We start from the raw sequence: 15,526 nt of genomic DNA, 5'->3' as shown, positions 1-15,526 counted from the left end.
TAGTTGAAAGAGAAATTCTTTATTTTTCAATAGCCAAAGAGTGTGGATACAACTACAAATAAATAAGTTAAAGAGGTTTTGTAACGTTAACAACAACCCAATTTGGTCGTTATTGCAGTTTGTTGCTATTCCAATGAATTATTATACAAATTTTACTAGCTATAAAACAAACTTCTCGGCCATAATAAACAACATCTTATTACCATGTTGTATATCATGTAGCTGTACGGTTAGTAATATGACAGTTGAACAAAGAGAATCTTACCAATAACACTTTTTCCACAAACAAAGAAGTTGCTTGGATGCGATTCACAAAACCGTCAAGGTTTCCAGATGAATACATGTTTTTGTTGGATCATATTCACATATCCTTGACTGCGACTCTTGGCTGGATTGGCCAGACTGGGAACAGGAAGTGTCTAGAGTCAAGGGTACTACAGTTAGTGAGTGGACGTTGAGGAGGTTGCTACCATGGGCATCGCAGTGCTGGTGATAGTACTCTGTTGGATATACAAAATACCAGGTAAAAGGAAAACACGATATTCTTTTAATCTAAGTTGTTAAGTCTGTTTAAGTAGTTAGAGTGCGAGACTTAGTCTTTGGAAGCTTCCTTTTGCTGTAGATCTATCATGACATTTCATGAACCGGGGAGTTTTCTTGCTTTGATTGTGTTTACACCAACGGTATTTGTTTTGAATCAGTTCAAACACTTAATTATTATAGTTACCATTTGAGATGGTTTTTTTTTTATTTGCACGAGCCCGGAATAATTTTTCACATTACAAGATTTCAACCCCGAATGGAACTGAAGTCCCGCGCTCTAACCACTAGACCAGCTCGCTCCCCCATTTGAGATGGGGTGCCACCTATGTGCGTATAAATGCATTTTGAGTGAAGAATGAGTGTAGAATGGAGTTTGATGCATTGCTTTGTTACTAAGACCAGCTGTTTCATTAATCAGAGCTTTTTTAAAAGCCAAATGATAAAGGACAGCTAGGTCCAGTTTCGAACCATCAAAAATCTACCCACTTATCTCAGGATCTAACCGGTGACGTTTTGATTACTATGCGAGCACTATAACCACTGAGCTACCCTACAACTTTTATGTAAAACAGTCCGAAAAACATTAATGTTTTGTGGATGTGCAGGGAATTGAACCCGTCCGTTCGGTTGAAACGCTAACCACTAGGCGACAGAATCAACAAAGGCCGTAAAACGCTCTTCAAATGTGAAAAAAAAAACATTCTTTGCCAGTTAGAAGTATCTTATCACGCATCGTCATTATAATACAAATAGTAGAAAGTCGAGTAATGTATTAGAAAACTTAAAAATAAAAATACTCTAATCAAAAAATTATGTTTGCTTAATAGCAATGTACAAAGTTAAACATAATCAGAATAGAAATACTTAAATAGAAAACTTAATTAAAATATTATAACTTAAAACAACTTAAATAAATAATTAAATACTTACTTGCTTACTTAAATACATACTTAAATACCTACTTAAATAAATACTTAAATACTTAAAATACTTAAATAGAATACGTTAAATAGAATACTTTTTGATACATAACGGGATAGTTTTCTTCGCAAAAACTACTTTGTGGATTTATGTTTGAGATATTTAATTACACTGATTTCATTAAATATTTGCACATTGGTATTAAGCAAAGATAATTATTTAATTAAAATATGTTAAGGTTTTTAAAGAGGGGAACAATCACAAATAATTCGTCTTTGTGTAGCTATTTAAATCATAATCAGGTTTTTTGTAATTTTATAAGATCTGCCAAAAATAAGAATAAATTACCAAAAACAATGAGAAATATATGTTTATAAGAATAAATAGAAACTTAAAATACCATTTATAACCGACAATATCACGAGAAATTAAATGGCTTGACTATTGCATGCAATTCACTCTAACGAAGGTCGTGACGTTTTGGGTATTGTTGAACCTTCCTAAATTTCCCTCAAACCTTTTGCTAAGTCCTGAAATATTAATAAAAAACATCACAATTTACCCTCATTATATATACTTGAGAGGCCAAAAATGTGAAGAATATTGATTGTGCAAAACGTAAATTTGTGTCACTTAAATCCTCGTTGAAATGGAAAATGAAAAATGTTGTGTATATTTAGTGGCAGGTTTGATAGCAATTTTTACTCAAATAAATCGCAGATACCTAAGTACAGTTAAAATTTCAAAGGCTACTACGTTAAACTAAGAAACATTCTACTCCTGAATTTTCAGTTCGACTGTATTTCATTACATAGTGATATTGCCCATAAAGACTATACCATCACTGAATACAGCTAAACATTTGTTGAAGTTGTTGATAGGAAGTGTACTACATTCAGAAGTTGAACTGTTGTAATTTGACAGCGTGTGTAGGACAACTTAGTCAAAGAAATACGCTTGTTTACAAGGTCCGTAGTACTAATAACGCTGCAAGTTTTTTTAAAAATTCTTTTAACATCAAGAATTACAAGAAAAACGTTGTAAAATTATGAGTAAAAAGTTTTAACCGAATTTTAAAACTACCCCTCAAAACAAAATTGCACCAAAAACAATTGTAGTTTTTAATCATAACCATTTTCAAACAGAGCCACTAATAAATGCCAAATGTTATACTTACACTATTAACTTATTACTAGAATGGGACAACAAAATTAGAACGAATTGTAAACTGTTAAAGACAAAACAACAATATTTTGATACACATTACAGTGTACATTACATCTAAGGGGAAAACAATGTAGTGCTTAATGAACCCCTTAAACTTAGCCAAGTGCTTAAGGCATGTGGAATTGATGAGTATCTTAAGGAAGTTTGAACTGAACAATAACAATGATGTTTTCTAATAACCAATAATGCTGTGCGTTATCCATTTGTTTAAGAATATTTGATAACGTATTGCGTTTTTACGGGCATATATATTTTGTTTTTAATTAATGTTGTAGTTAAATGTATTAATACTTATAACTTATCTTGATTTTAAAATATTTCAAAATGAGGATGTTTTATGGAGTAGACAACATTACAGGCTAAGCTTGATAAGGAGATATTAATATAACATCAAGGTATTTATTTCATATTTGAGTTGGAATTTATGTGTGGAATAAAAATTCATTATTCCATCAGTTCTAGATTAGTACAATATACACGGGTTTAATCATTTCGTAGAATAAACTGAATTGCAATATTTTCTGTGAATCTCTGCAATAATTAAAACATCTGCCCGACTAATATTTGGTGTGCAAACACAATTGGATGATGTTTTCATATTTACTGTGACTATTACATTGTTTGCCAATGTTGTTGTGGTATAAGTAGTTAGGCAGTGTTCTAATTGTTTATGATGCCAGCAGTGTAAATTGCTTATATTTATTTGTGCTGTTTATATTTTGGTTCCATTCGATTCATAAATAGAGTTTATAAATGAAAAATGTATATGTCAAATAACACAATAAATTAACTGAACCTGAGTTTTACACATGAGAACTTGAAGTGGAAGGGTTCGATAGTAGAAACCCTTAATCAAAATGATTCTCACGATGACTTTCAAGGAAGTTTTATTGGCAATACATTCTTTTAGAATATGTTACTCATACAAATAAAAGGTTTTGTGTTTTATGTACAGTTTTGATTAATTGAGCAGTGTTAAAGTAAAAGAATAAAGTGTTATTTACTTTCCTCCCTTCCCAAATTTTCGAGTTTGAGTTTTTGGTTAACGTATACTTTTTGGGTCCCCCTGAACAAAAAAAATGGATTTCCAAAGTCAGTGGTAATGCCTGTGCGTGTGTCATTTTCCAATTTTGAAAATTTTGATTTTTAATAGTGATTTTTCAATAAATACATTTTTTACAAAAAAGGCAAAACGATTTTGCTTAACATTTAGTATGTTTAAGTCCTTTTTACTCTAAACAAAACAATACAACCCCTATTGCTGAAATAAGTACGGTTAAAATGTTTTGTAATTTATGTGATTTCTCTTCAAAACCCCATAAAATAATGCGAAAATCAGACTTTCTTAAATGCCTCGTCTGGTTTTAATTAAAATTGAGTATGTAATGGTCCTTATGATTGTACGCTAAATCCTGTCAAAATTATAGTTCAAAAGTTGCAACACTTATGATATCCCCCATAAAATATCATGGTTACTTCTATTAGTTGCTTATGATAAAGGATGTTGAATAGCTATTGAGAGTAAGTATGTGTCAGATTGCTGATACAAATCATTTCTGAGATTTCTTTAAATAAAAGCTGTGCTTTACTTAAATGAATGTCAAAATGTAGCTTACTTTTTACAATGATTAAAAGAAATTAGTTATCGAGGTTTATTTTAACAACTTATCTAAAAAAAAATAATATTTTATTTCTTCCAGCTTTATTGTAATATAAGTGACGTAATAAAACCATTTCTTACATTATGTAATAGATAATTTTATTCTTAAACGCCATCTGAACTTTCTTACCGTACGTATCGCATTTCTTAGACCTTTACTTCTAAGGTAGACCCTTGCGAAGGATCCCAGTATTTTATTGCTGTAAACGCCGATTAAACGTAATAGGAGATCAACTCGGATGAACATTCTAAGCATTTACATTGTACAAGGGTCTATTGTTCCTGATGTAATTTACTTAATTGAATTGAACTGTTTTAAACTCCTTTCAATGAAGCTTGTTTAATTGACTATGAAGATAATTAACTATGCATGTGGTAAATGTGATATATTCCTTATATATATTATAGCTTTCAAAACTTATAAGTAGGAAATATCTGTTCCAATCTATAATTTTGTATTTTAATTTTGGTGTATTTTATCTGAAGTATTAGTATTTAGAACAAGAACATTGTTGATGTTAATTCAATAAGTTAACAAAATCTTTTAATTTATCTTTTTAAAATATATCATTAGGAAACTAAGATAGAAAATAACTTCAGGTAATGCAAAAGAAATTCAAATGATATAAAACCAACTTTCATTAAAGTTTTAAAGTTTTTTTTTCGTAAAACTTCCGTTTTGCTGTGTATACAGGTTATAAAAACTAATATTTGTATTATAGACCTAACAGTTTGTGCCATAAAAGAATAGCTAATGAGTAAATTTATCAAAGTCCTGTTTGGAAATACAAATAAGTCTCCTAAGTCAAAGAAACTGTCACTAAGTAAATAAAATATAAAAAATACTTTTCAATCCTCACATAACTATTTAATCATAGTAATTTAAAATACAATGACGTTGTCATTGATTCTTTGGCAATATAAAAAGTTAGTTTTTCTTTTCAATAATTAACATCAATGACACAAAACGCACAGCTGAGAATCCCCAAGCGGAAAGAGCAGCCTAAGCTGTAATTAGTGAGATTATCTTTGCAGGAGGTTTAAACGGAACCTATTTCCTCTAATTCCCTACCTTAACCATTGTGTCTAACGTATCTTTGTGTCTGCCTCGATGCTATTTTATACACTGGGTTAGTTTGCATCGAGGCAAATGTCTGTGTAAGCTCTTAATTTTGGTTAATTATATCTTTTTAAAATTGTTTTGAAACTCATCTAGCCAATCAACCAACAGGTATAAGCTTCAACTGTATAACTCTAACACACATATCCTGACATTAAAATATTTAAACTTTAATTTTGAATTTTGTGTTTATTTATAGGCTTATTTTTATTTTTATTTTTTTTTAGTTTTCAAGTACAATAGTATTACATTGGTTTTAAAACAAAACATTTTACTTCATACGTTTTCCAGTGGGCTTGTATTATCGACTGACTATTTTCCCGAAAAGCAACGAAAAATCTGGACAAATATCGGATGATCCGATCGATTTTAACTGATCCGATATTCGACGATCATTAACATGGTAAACAGATATCCAATCGACTCGCATTACATAACAACTCGATGTGTTGTTGTTAACTATTTACCCAACCCATCATTTGGTCGCTTCAATTGCAAACGATGTTAACTGCAAAAACAATTTACAGTTCGATATACTGGTCTTGTTTATTGCTTTTAAAACACAATCCAATCGTTTAAAGCTCATTAATATGTTTTGATGCCAATTGAAGAATGTACTCTGGATTCAATTGTTGACTTGTGTATCCTTGTATATTTTTAAAATATGTATAAGATGACGAATTAACAAAATCTCTTCACTGAGTGCTACTGGTTGTCTAACAGATATATTTAGTTATCACAATAATTTTTTTTTATTTAATAGTCCTAGGGGACGTATCAAATAAATTTACACCTTGTGCCGAACCTCAGTAAAAAGGATTTGAGCATACACATCTTTAAAATTGAAATTGTTTCATATCGATAAGGATTTCCACAATTTTAGTTTTGTTAAAAGGAGGATTTGTCTTAATGTCTCAAATAGGGTTACATACTACCTTTTGATAGCAGTGGGTGTCAAAAACTCTATTACAACGCTCAAAAACCAAATTAAATAACAAAATGTTAGTTTGGTCTAAATTATTTTTACAGAGGAACCAATTTTGTTAAGCCTATATTGACTAAAAAAATACACTTTGGAATTAAATACTATATTATTTAAAGTCCAATTAAATACGCTTCAATTGTAAAAATTGATTACCAAACAATCAAGATATTGAAATTTGTTAGTAATATTATTTTTATTTTTAAAAAATTAAGTGTTTCATAACTTTAAAAATATTCCATACACTTTAGCACATTATTTATTTGTAAATACTGGTAACAATTTTAGACACACTTCAACTGATAAAATAACTTGACAAACAGAAGATTTTTGGATATTTTATTTACTTAAACATTACATTTGGACTTAAATAGCTTTAAACTTGATGTGGTTTATAATAATTTGGATTAATTTATCGTTTTCGTGAAAGATGGCTTAAAAAGAGCACTTAAAGATGGCTTAAGCACCTTGAAATTTAAATATTTTGGTAAAAATGTATAAATAACTTTAAAAAACTAAATCCTATGGTTTGTACTAAGTGTCCCAATAATATTACAAAATAGCCTTGAGGTATTCATTAATGTTAAACGATTGATAAATGGCAGGTTACGGCAAAAATTTCTCGAAATCGAAAATTTTAATTTTTCCAACTTGTTTTGGTATGTGGAATCGGGTCCTGCTTACCCCGCTACGCGTTATTTCAACAACCTCCAAAAAAAATTACCTATAAAGTATAAAGTATATTGTGCAATAAATAAATCAATAAACATATAAACAATTATTTAGATACAATTGATTATGTGCACTGATGGCCGACCAACGGTTCAATGTTGTTTATATTAGAAAACGTTAACCAATGAGAGTTTTCCCATTTCTAGTTTATAAGCCAACAGTCATCTAATGACAGGGCTTACCAGGTGAGTCATATTGTTCTTTCTATCTACAACATCGAGATTCAAGATTAGGAAGAATCCTTGATTATGATAAATTATGTCATCATTGGATTTTCCTGTCCGATGGCCTGTTTGGAAGGATTTTTTTAAAGAGGACATTTAAACATGTGTGACTATAACTAATAATATTGTATTATACAGGGTGTGTTTTTTAGTTTTTTTTTTGTTTTTTACTTGCTTCTTTATTTATGTAAAAACTGCAATAGAAATATGCAGTTTGTATTGACGTAGGGACCTCAATTAACTTAGTGTGAAGTTCCCATACCCCCTACCCTAAACTTAAATTTTTTAAAATGCAAGGTACTCCTTTTGACATGTCAAATGTGAAAGCAGAAAATAAGAAAAATAATGGTACAAACTAGAATCCAAAATGTTATGTATGGGATTACAAAATTTGCATTTTTCGTCCTAATTCTAAAATTTGTAAAATTTCTCGGACTTTTTACGGGTTTTTATCGCACAAGCACTTTTCAAAAGTATGACTAGCTGGCATGCTTGTTCAATAAAAAAACGTAAATAGTCCGACAAGTATTACTAAATTTAGAAGTAGGGCGGTTTATGAAGGTGCAGAAATGCGTTATCCTGTTTTGTAAAAAAATTTAATTCCTAACATGAATATTCTTTCAAATGTTTGCTAGCTCTTACCGTTTTCGAGCTACAACCGTTTAAAACAAAAAGTAAAAAGGGGACGAAAAGTTCAAATTTTGAACTGCCATAACTTTTGATAGGATTGACGTGGAGATCTCTAGTTTGTGCCATTCTTTTTCTTTTTCCATGCTCTCACGTTTGATACGTCAAAAGGGGTACCTTACAGTTTAAACATTTTAAGTTAAGGGTAGGAGGAGAAACGGGGTGAACGGGAACTTCGCATTAAATTCACAACAATTGTTGTTCCTACGTCAATAGACAATTCCCGCAAACAGAATATTTCTATCTATTGCAGTTTTTACAATAATAAAGAACCAAGTAAAAAACACCCTGTATGTTGTGAATACATCAAACATCACATCCTAGGATGTTAGGCTCTGTCCAGGAACGTCCTAAGGGGTCGCAGCATTATCTCATAGATACAATTCTTTGGTAATTGACGGGACTTGAACCTGGGACCTGTGGGACATAAGACCTGTGCTTGACCACTACACCAGCTTGCTTCACTATACTTAAAACAGCAATACGACATATTATTAAAGATACACCACAGAAAACTGACTTGTTCCGTAGAACAAGCATTAATATTGGTCAAACTATTGCGTATTGGTTTATGGTAAGTCTTTACTGTAAAAACAATAAACTTTTTCATAAACATATACTTTTTTACCTCCTTAACCCGTGAAAATAGAACACTCGAGTTAGCAAGGTAAAACAAACCTTAGACAATTTATTTGATTAATGGTAAACCTTGTAAAATGTTTGACAAAAGGATTTAAGCTATGGCTAAACTACTGAAACTGAACTCTAGTTTGATTGGACTTCAATAAGAACTTACCCAGCCAGTTTGAAGGGGATTTAAGAACATCATAAACTTTAGAGTGGTTTAACTAGATAGTTAAGAAGCTCTAGTTACAATAGTTGCTTTAAACTACCTCCCAGTAACCTAGAGGCACAATTAGATAAGACAACAATAACTAGGGTATCTATAGTTTAAACGAACACTTAACCTACCCTTATAACTTAAACATTATTATACAACAATTGGAACTGCATAGCTATTGTTGACCGTGAATTGGCTTTAAATTCTAAAGTCGCAAGAGCAATGAGAGATGTTTCTTTTTACTTTTAACAGTACAGATTTCTTTTTCAATTTCAGATGCTTATCGTTATATTTCGATAAGTAATTAATTTAGGTAATGCATTTTATCGAAAGCATCATCTTTTAATTTAAAACCAACTTCAACAAAAGAAGATGACCTTAATCACATTCATGTTTTAATTTTCAGGTTGTTTGTTTAGTTGAATATACAAACTTGAATCATATACACAATGAAACTAGTTATATAAATTATATGCTAAATAATACTACAATTAGGGCATACACAACATCGAAATATGTTGAGATATGAGCAAAAAACCCATAATTGTTCGTGCAGTTAAAACCTGGCTCATACTTATTTCTTACATATTAGACAATAAACATTTCAATGTCCGAATATTACTGAAAATAAAACTTCATATAAAAAACCTTATTTTCAATGGAAAAATTAAGGCTAACATATTTTGTTATATATTTGCATAACGTCTTGTTTTCTATGAAATTTAGTCCACTGGATAAACAATACTGATGATAACAATACCTAAAACAGTTTTGCTGTTGAACAACTAGCTACTTTAACCCAGTATTTCATCGATTAAGTCGGCCTGATATGTTCAAAAGATACAGGTTAGTTATTTTACAGTAACACAGTATTTCAACGATGTAGAAATCCAATAATTATCAAAGAATCCGACGCGACGCGTAGAAAATGTTATAAAGATTTTTCTCTCATACTTCAGCAGAACGCGGAGCGGCCAAAGAGCCTAATTATATAATTTGTTCTGAGAACAATTATACTCCAAGGTGAACGCGTCTCATCATGACAGAGAAGCGGTGATCATAAATGTCATAAATTGAACTGCCTGTCATAGAACATCTGCTATTATGCCGTAAATGTTGCTGGCCTTCTCACAGAACCAACAACAGTTAAGGCTGCGTAGCCTCTATTTGGTTTGAAATCAAATGAAACGAATGAAATAAGATCATAAGAGTTATGGAGGGTTCTTAATGTAGACAGGCTAAGTCAACGAATGACATTTATCTACACTTAGCCAGTTATTTAGGTGTGTCTTAATTGTTGACTTCTCACTTTAGCCACAAGTAAGATTATAAATATTATAATATAAACGCTTACATTGTAAATACACAAAAAAATCACCAAAAAACATATGATTGGTTTTGACTAACAGACTTCTATTTATACAATACTAGCTGTAACCCGCGGGCTAACTTGCCCCGTTTAACTTCTTAATTTTCAAGATGATCTCGTTCGCATGGCTCAATCACGTCCTGGTTGAAGTTCGTTCGCTACGCTCACTCATCTTTGGGTTGGACCTCACCTGCCTTCAGGTTAGCTCGTTCGCTACGCTTACTTGCCTTCAGGTTAGCTCGTTCACTACGCTTTTTCGCCTCCAGGTTGAAGTTCGTTCGCTATGCTCACTCACCTTTTGGTCGCAAATTAGCTGTTGTCTATCTATATAAATAAAATTAGAGTTTTGTCTGTACATTGCTCAGAATCATAAACTTTTAGGTTATTTTTACGTTTTATACATTAGAGAAACCGAAACAAGTCTCATCTAAATTTCTGTCTGTCTTCATGTCTGTTACGACCACAGAAAACGTACTACTAGTACGTTTTCTGTGGTTACGACCCAAGAGCCATTTTACGCGGCCTACTCCTGAAAAACGAGAGTACCTATCAAGTTCCAAATCATTTTAATGTATTCACTGGATTGGCGAAATTGTCTTTAGCCATTAAAATATGGCGTCACCACTTTGTAAATAAAATAACGGACGTTTAAAAACCCAATTTAATGCGATTTTTTGTAAAGTTTTCTCCCAATGTTTAGCACATATTCTTCTATGAAATAACGAACAGCTGTTCAAATCAAGATTATTTCTTCTAGCTGTCACTGATATGTTTACATTGAATGTTGTTTACAAATACCGCAACCATTTCCGATCACGTTTTGAAAGCAAATCCAAACCAATTAAGATTAAAAACGTTTTTCCTTACATAACGGATTTAATTAATCGCAAGTGCAATAATATGTAGGGTAACAGTAAATGAAAATAGAGATTCTTTGTGTATAAAATTGTTCTTCAGTTTTGACAACCGGGAAATAGACCTTGAATCAGTGCTGTATATTGCTGGGAAACTTACATTTGTTAAATGAGCGTTTTCAGTCGAGACTCTGCACACGAACGACGCGCGTCTACTTGTCTATAGTAAAAATAAAAGTAGGCCTACTGTGTATTTATGTTTTATTCGTCATGTGTATAAGTGTACAGTTCGTGTATGTGTTTCAAAAACTCCAAGACGCACCTAATGGGGAAGCTCAAGACCTTTAGGACTGATGATGGCGATTTAATTTCGCCGAAATGCATCTCCTGTAATAGGATACATTAGGATCGACCAGCGGACACAGGTAATTCAACCTTTTATTGATTGTCATACCGATCCGGAATAACAACAAACGACATAAAATGAAGTTATGTATAATAAATAGTTTGGCCAGCATATCTGAAAATACGCAAACCAACTGCTGTTTTTTATATAAGAAGGTTTCAACTGATTAGGCCTACTATAAGATCCCCGTGCGTAGAACGGGTACACAGCTAGTCATAAATAAATGTAAAAGAAATAATAGTGCTGCACCCTGTTGGTAATCCTTGTAACTTTAATGCTATTGAGCATCATAGAACAGAACCAACTTGTTTAATTGAAACAGCTGTTAAGATTCATTAATTTCATTTCTTATAAGGCTAACATGGGAAACTCCAGAGCCACTGGGGCGGAGCCGATTGGACGGATCACGAAATTGATGGTGTATAAACCTATTCCATGAAATTCTACACGTATGTACCAAGTTTCGTGGCAATCGGTCCAGCGGTGTCTGAGTTTATCACTGCCAAATATGTATATATACAAACATCCTCTTTTATACTTATAGATGGTTCATAAAACATTGTTTATGGTTGTTTTGAAACAATATAATCGTAGTAGATTTCGTTTGCCTGAAATAATGTATATTTTATACAATGTGTGACTAAAACAAAAATACCTAAGATAAAAATCGTTGACAAAATTTTAAAAAGAATAGTCAAAGACAACATTTGTTTGAAATCAATTATTTTTAACATTATTAGGCATACATTACAATTTTAAATTTAAAATATTTGTGGTACAGGTTCCTTAGTTGTACGAAAATCAGTTGAACGTTAACACTAAAAGGATTTCCAGCCATTGACAAAACATAAAAACCACAAAATCGGTTTAAACATTACAGTTTGTCCTTTTAATTCGCTACGCCATTTCATGATATGAAATAATAGCAATAGTGGCAAACTATATCTATCCTGATATATTCATCAATTTTAAACAACATAGTCTAAAATTCTAACATTTTAATTGTTGAAAGTTTTCTATACATATATCTTTTTCGTAGTTGAATGTCTCCTTACCTCTCGCTCTCACCTTATTGTATTAAATTAATTTGATCAGAAAGTTCTTTAAAACTTAACTTACTAACAACTTGAGTTCAAATTATGAAAACTTTCTCACAATATGTGTCTGATGTGTATAAAATACCAAATGATCTATACATCAATAGTTTATTCGTTATAAAACAGCAATTGAACAACTGATCTGTAACAAAGATCGCTAGGTATATAGAGATATCATACAGCTAACTCCTATTGGAAATACATCGTTAACGGATTAAAGGATAACAACATTGTGTAGTGGCAACAAAAAGGTTTAACACATGTGTTTTGTTGAAAGGCGTATTAGAATAACTTTTTAATAAGAATATTTTTTATTTTATTCGCCGTTACTTTACTAGATTATTAAATAATTAGTTCGTTTATTTAGTAATTGGGTCCCTAATCAACAATTATCTCTTTGCAATCTTTATCATGCTATCATCACCATTTTGAATTTGAGTAAAGTATTGTGATTATTTTTATTTTAATCATCGGAACATATTTTGTGTCAATGACTAATTTAATGAATACTCAGTGGTTAAAGTGCTCGCCTTCAAACATGAAGTTAACTGGTTCAATTCTAACTGAGATTGTTACTAGACATTTATGTAATTACTATATGAGAATGTTTTGATATACAAATTCTAGAATAACAAAAATTTAAATAGCTATCACCACAATATTTCTTAGATTATGTAACTAGATTGTAATCTTACAATTTAATGTCCAACACGCCTGACTACTGGGTAGCGCGGAGTGAAAGTGTTCTAGACAAGTCAAGGACTAACAAACAGTTCAAGTTCAAGGTGTTCAAAGCAAGCAGTTCACCAAGGAGTTTGATTTTAGCCATTGAAACTTTTCTATTGAAACTTTATCTTAAGCTTTTCTAAGGTTTAATGGACCACCTGAAATAGTACACAAAATAAATAAATTGATACACTGTAGTTTTAGTAGGATATTTTTTTTGTTTTAAAGTTTTCCAGTTTTCTTTTTGCTCGATGGATAAATATCAAACAACAAAGATATATGTAAATTATAAATCTAATTTTTCTTTTCCAAAACTACAATGTTAAAAAGAGCATTTTATCCTAAAGTGTTAAAATAAATTAAATATTATTTTAAGAAAATGTAGCCCAGTTGGTGCATACATTTTTATTGGATTAAATTATCAACTACGTCAGGGTTTTTATTTTTGATGATGAAGTTGTTTACTATTAGAAAAATTTTAGTTTTTAACTACAAAATCGGCAATTCATGTCTGAATTTACTTTTCAGATAGCAACTGTAGGGTACTTTGTTAACACTAGCAAAAAAAATTGGTATTTATTTCATAATCATATTGTATTTCACAAACAATATTCAATTTATATTTACAGGAATCATTTTGTAATTCAAATATTTTGATAACCTTTTATTTCGTGTATATTTACTTTTCTGGCATGTTTAAAGTTATTTTTTGGGAATGGTCTAATCGTTGGTTTTAGTACCTTTTGGTAGATATCTATCTATATATTAATAGGCAAGCATGTTTCTTTAAAACCTTTTTTCTCAGCTCGTGTGCATCGCACGGAAAATCTACGCATACTGTTGGAAAGATATTTTCCTGTAGATATGCAGAATACCTTTATAAATTAATATAGGCTCAAAAATAAGCACAAAAAATGAATTTGAAAACTTAAAAAAAATAACATGGGAGTTATGGGTTGCTATGATGGTGACGAAATAACAACAAAATATAAACAGAAAATCAAAACAAATTCCTATCACATGTTTTATTTACAGTGTGGGGTTAATACTGTACATTACATAGTGTAAGAAACGACCATGTGGCCCTAACTTTGCCTGAATAAATACAGAATTTTTTCATTTATTTTTTTTTCATTTCATTTAAATATTTTTGGTCGATTTTTCGACCACTGGACGACCTCTAGTTATCATTATTAATAGCCCAATAATTAATTACCTTTGGGTCTGGAGATGATCTGGTTATGAATTTAACCAGCGTCCATCATTATTGAAGACAACCACTATAATACCAAACGCTAACCAGACAATTCGATTTTAAGATTCTTAATTAATTATATACTCTAAGCAATTACGTTATTCAATGATTAAAAAACTGACTTACGTCCGTTAAAACTACATTAAATGCATGCCAATTGCTTAAATAAAATGAACAGAATTGTATCTCAGGTACCAATAAATACTGCTACAAATTTCCTTTCATAAAATAATGTTGGCAAGGAAATCCATCCATATGAAGGTTTAAGGAAAACTATCAAACTTGTTAAATAAAACTAGGTCAGGCAAAAGCTTATTATCCTCTAAATCTATTTTAAATTCACCAAACTTCCTCAACTTAATATCGAATATTCGACAGAAATAAAAAAATACATTTAGTTCCCCTCGTCCTAATGTGAAGGTCGTCTGAAGGTCGAAAACATGTTTGAGCCTGTCCGACACTTCCGACTCACTGGACGTGATAAGAGTGATAAGGAACAGCTGATTGACAAACACCAACCATCCATGGCTTTAACATTGGCTGTCACCTTATCATTAATAAATGAACGGAGGTAGAATTTGAAATTAGAAGTATCCTTTGGATTTACAGTACTTCCTAGTTCCTCAGCCAATTATAGGCTACAATTATAGGCTACTTGTTGTTCTTGTTTTATAATTAGCTTGTTCTAATGAGTTGTTTGATTTAACCCAAAACTGTAGTAAATTACGTAATCAAATAAATGTTTTATAGGTTAAAATGCTTAACTGTTCTTTGAATTTTCATATCGTTCAAGCGTTTTGACTACGGCTAGCGGCATAATTCTGAGCCTTACAATTATTGGAACAACGTCTACCCTACCTGACTCTGAAGATTACCAAATTC

The 15,526-nt window shown here is 31.2% G+C and overlaps 1 protein-coding gene across 1 annotated transcript in view; it reads left to right on the top strand.

Moving 5' to 3' along the window:
• The first annotated feature begins 429 nt into the window (after positions 1-429).
• The window catches only part of LOC129002811 (lipase member H-like), a 39,656-nt gene continuing 24,559 nt past the window's right edge, over positions 430-15,526 (top strand). The window contains exon 1 of the mRNA XM_054430887.1: positions 430-523. Coding sequence (XP_054286862.1) covers positions 472-523 — 52 coding nt within the window. The 5' untranslated portion in view covers positions 430-471. The remainder of the gene's footprint in view (positions 524-15,526) is intronic.

The sequence above is a fragment of the Macrosteles quadrilineatus genome, unplaced genomic scaffold, assembly GCF_028750875.1.
Source record: "Macrosteles quadrilineatus isolate MER2022 unplaced genomic scaffold, UCM_ALF_1.0 Scaffold_9__3_contigs__length_116548681, whole genome shotgun sequence".
In the NCBI taxonomy this organism is placed as follows: domain Eukaryota; kingdom Metazoa; phylum Arthropoda; class Insecta; order Hemiptera; family Cicadellidae; genus Macrosteles; species Macrosteles quadrilineatus.
The sequence above is the reverse complement of the archived record's forward strand: the minus strand, read 5'-3'. Positions and strand labels throughout refer to the sequence as shown.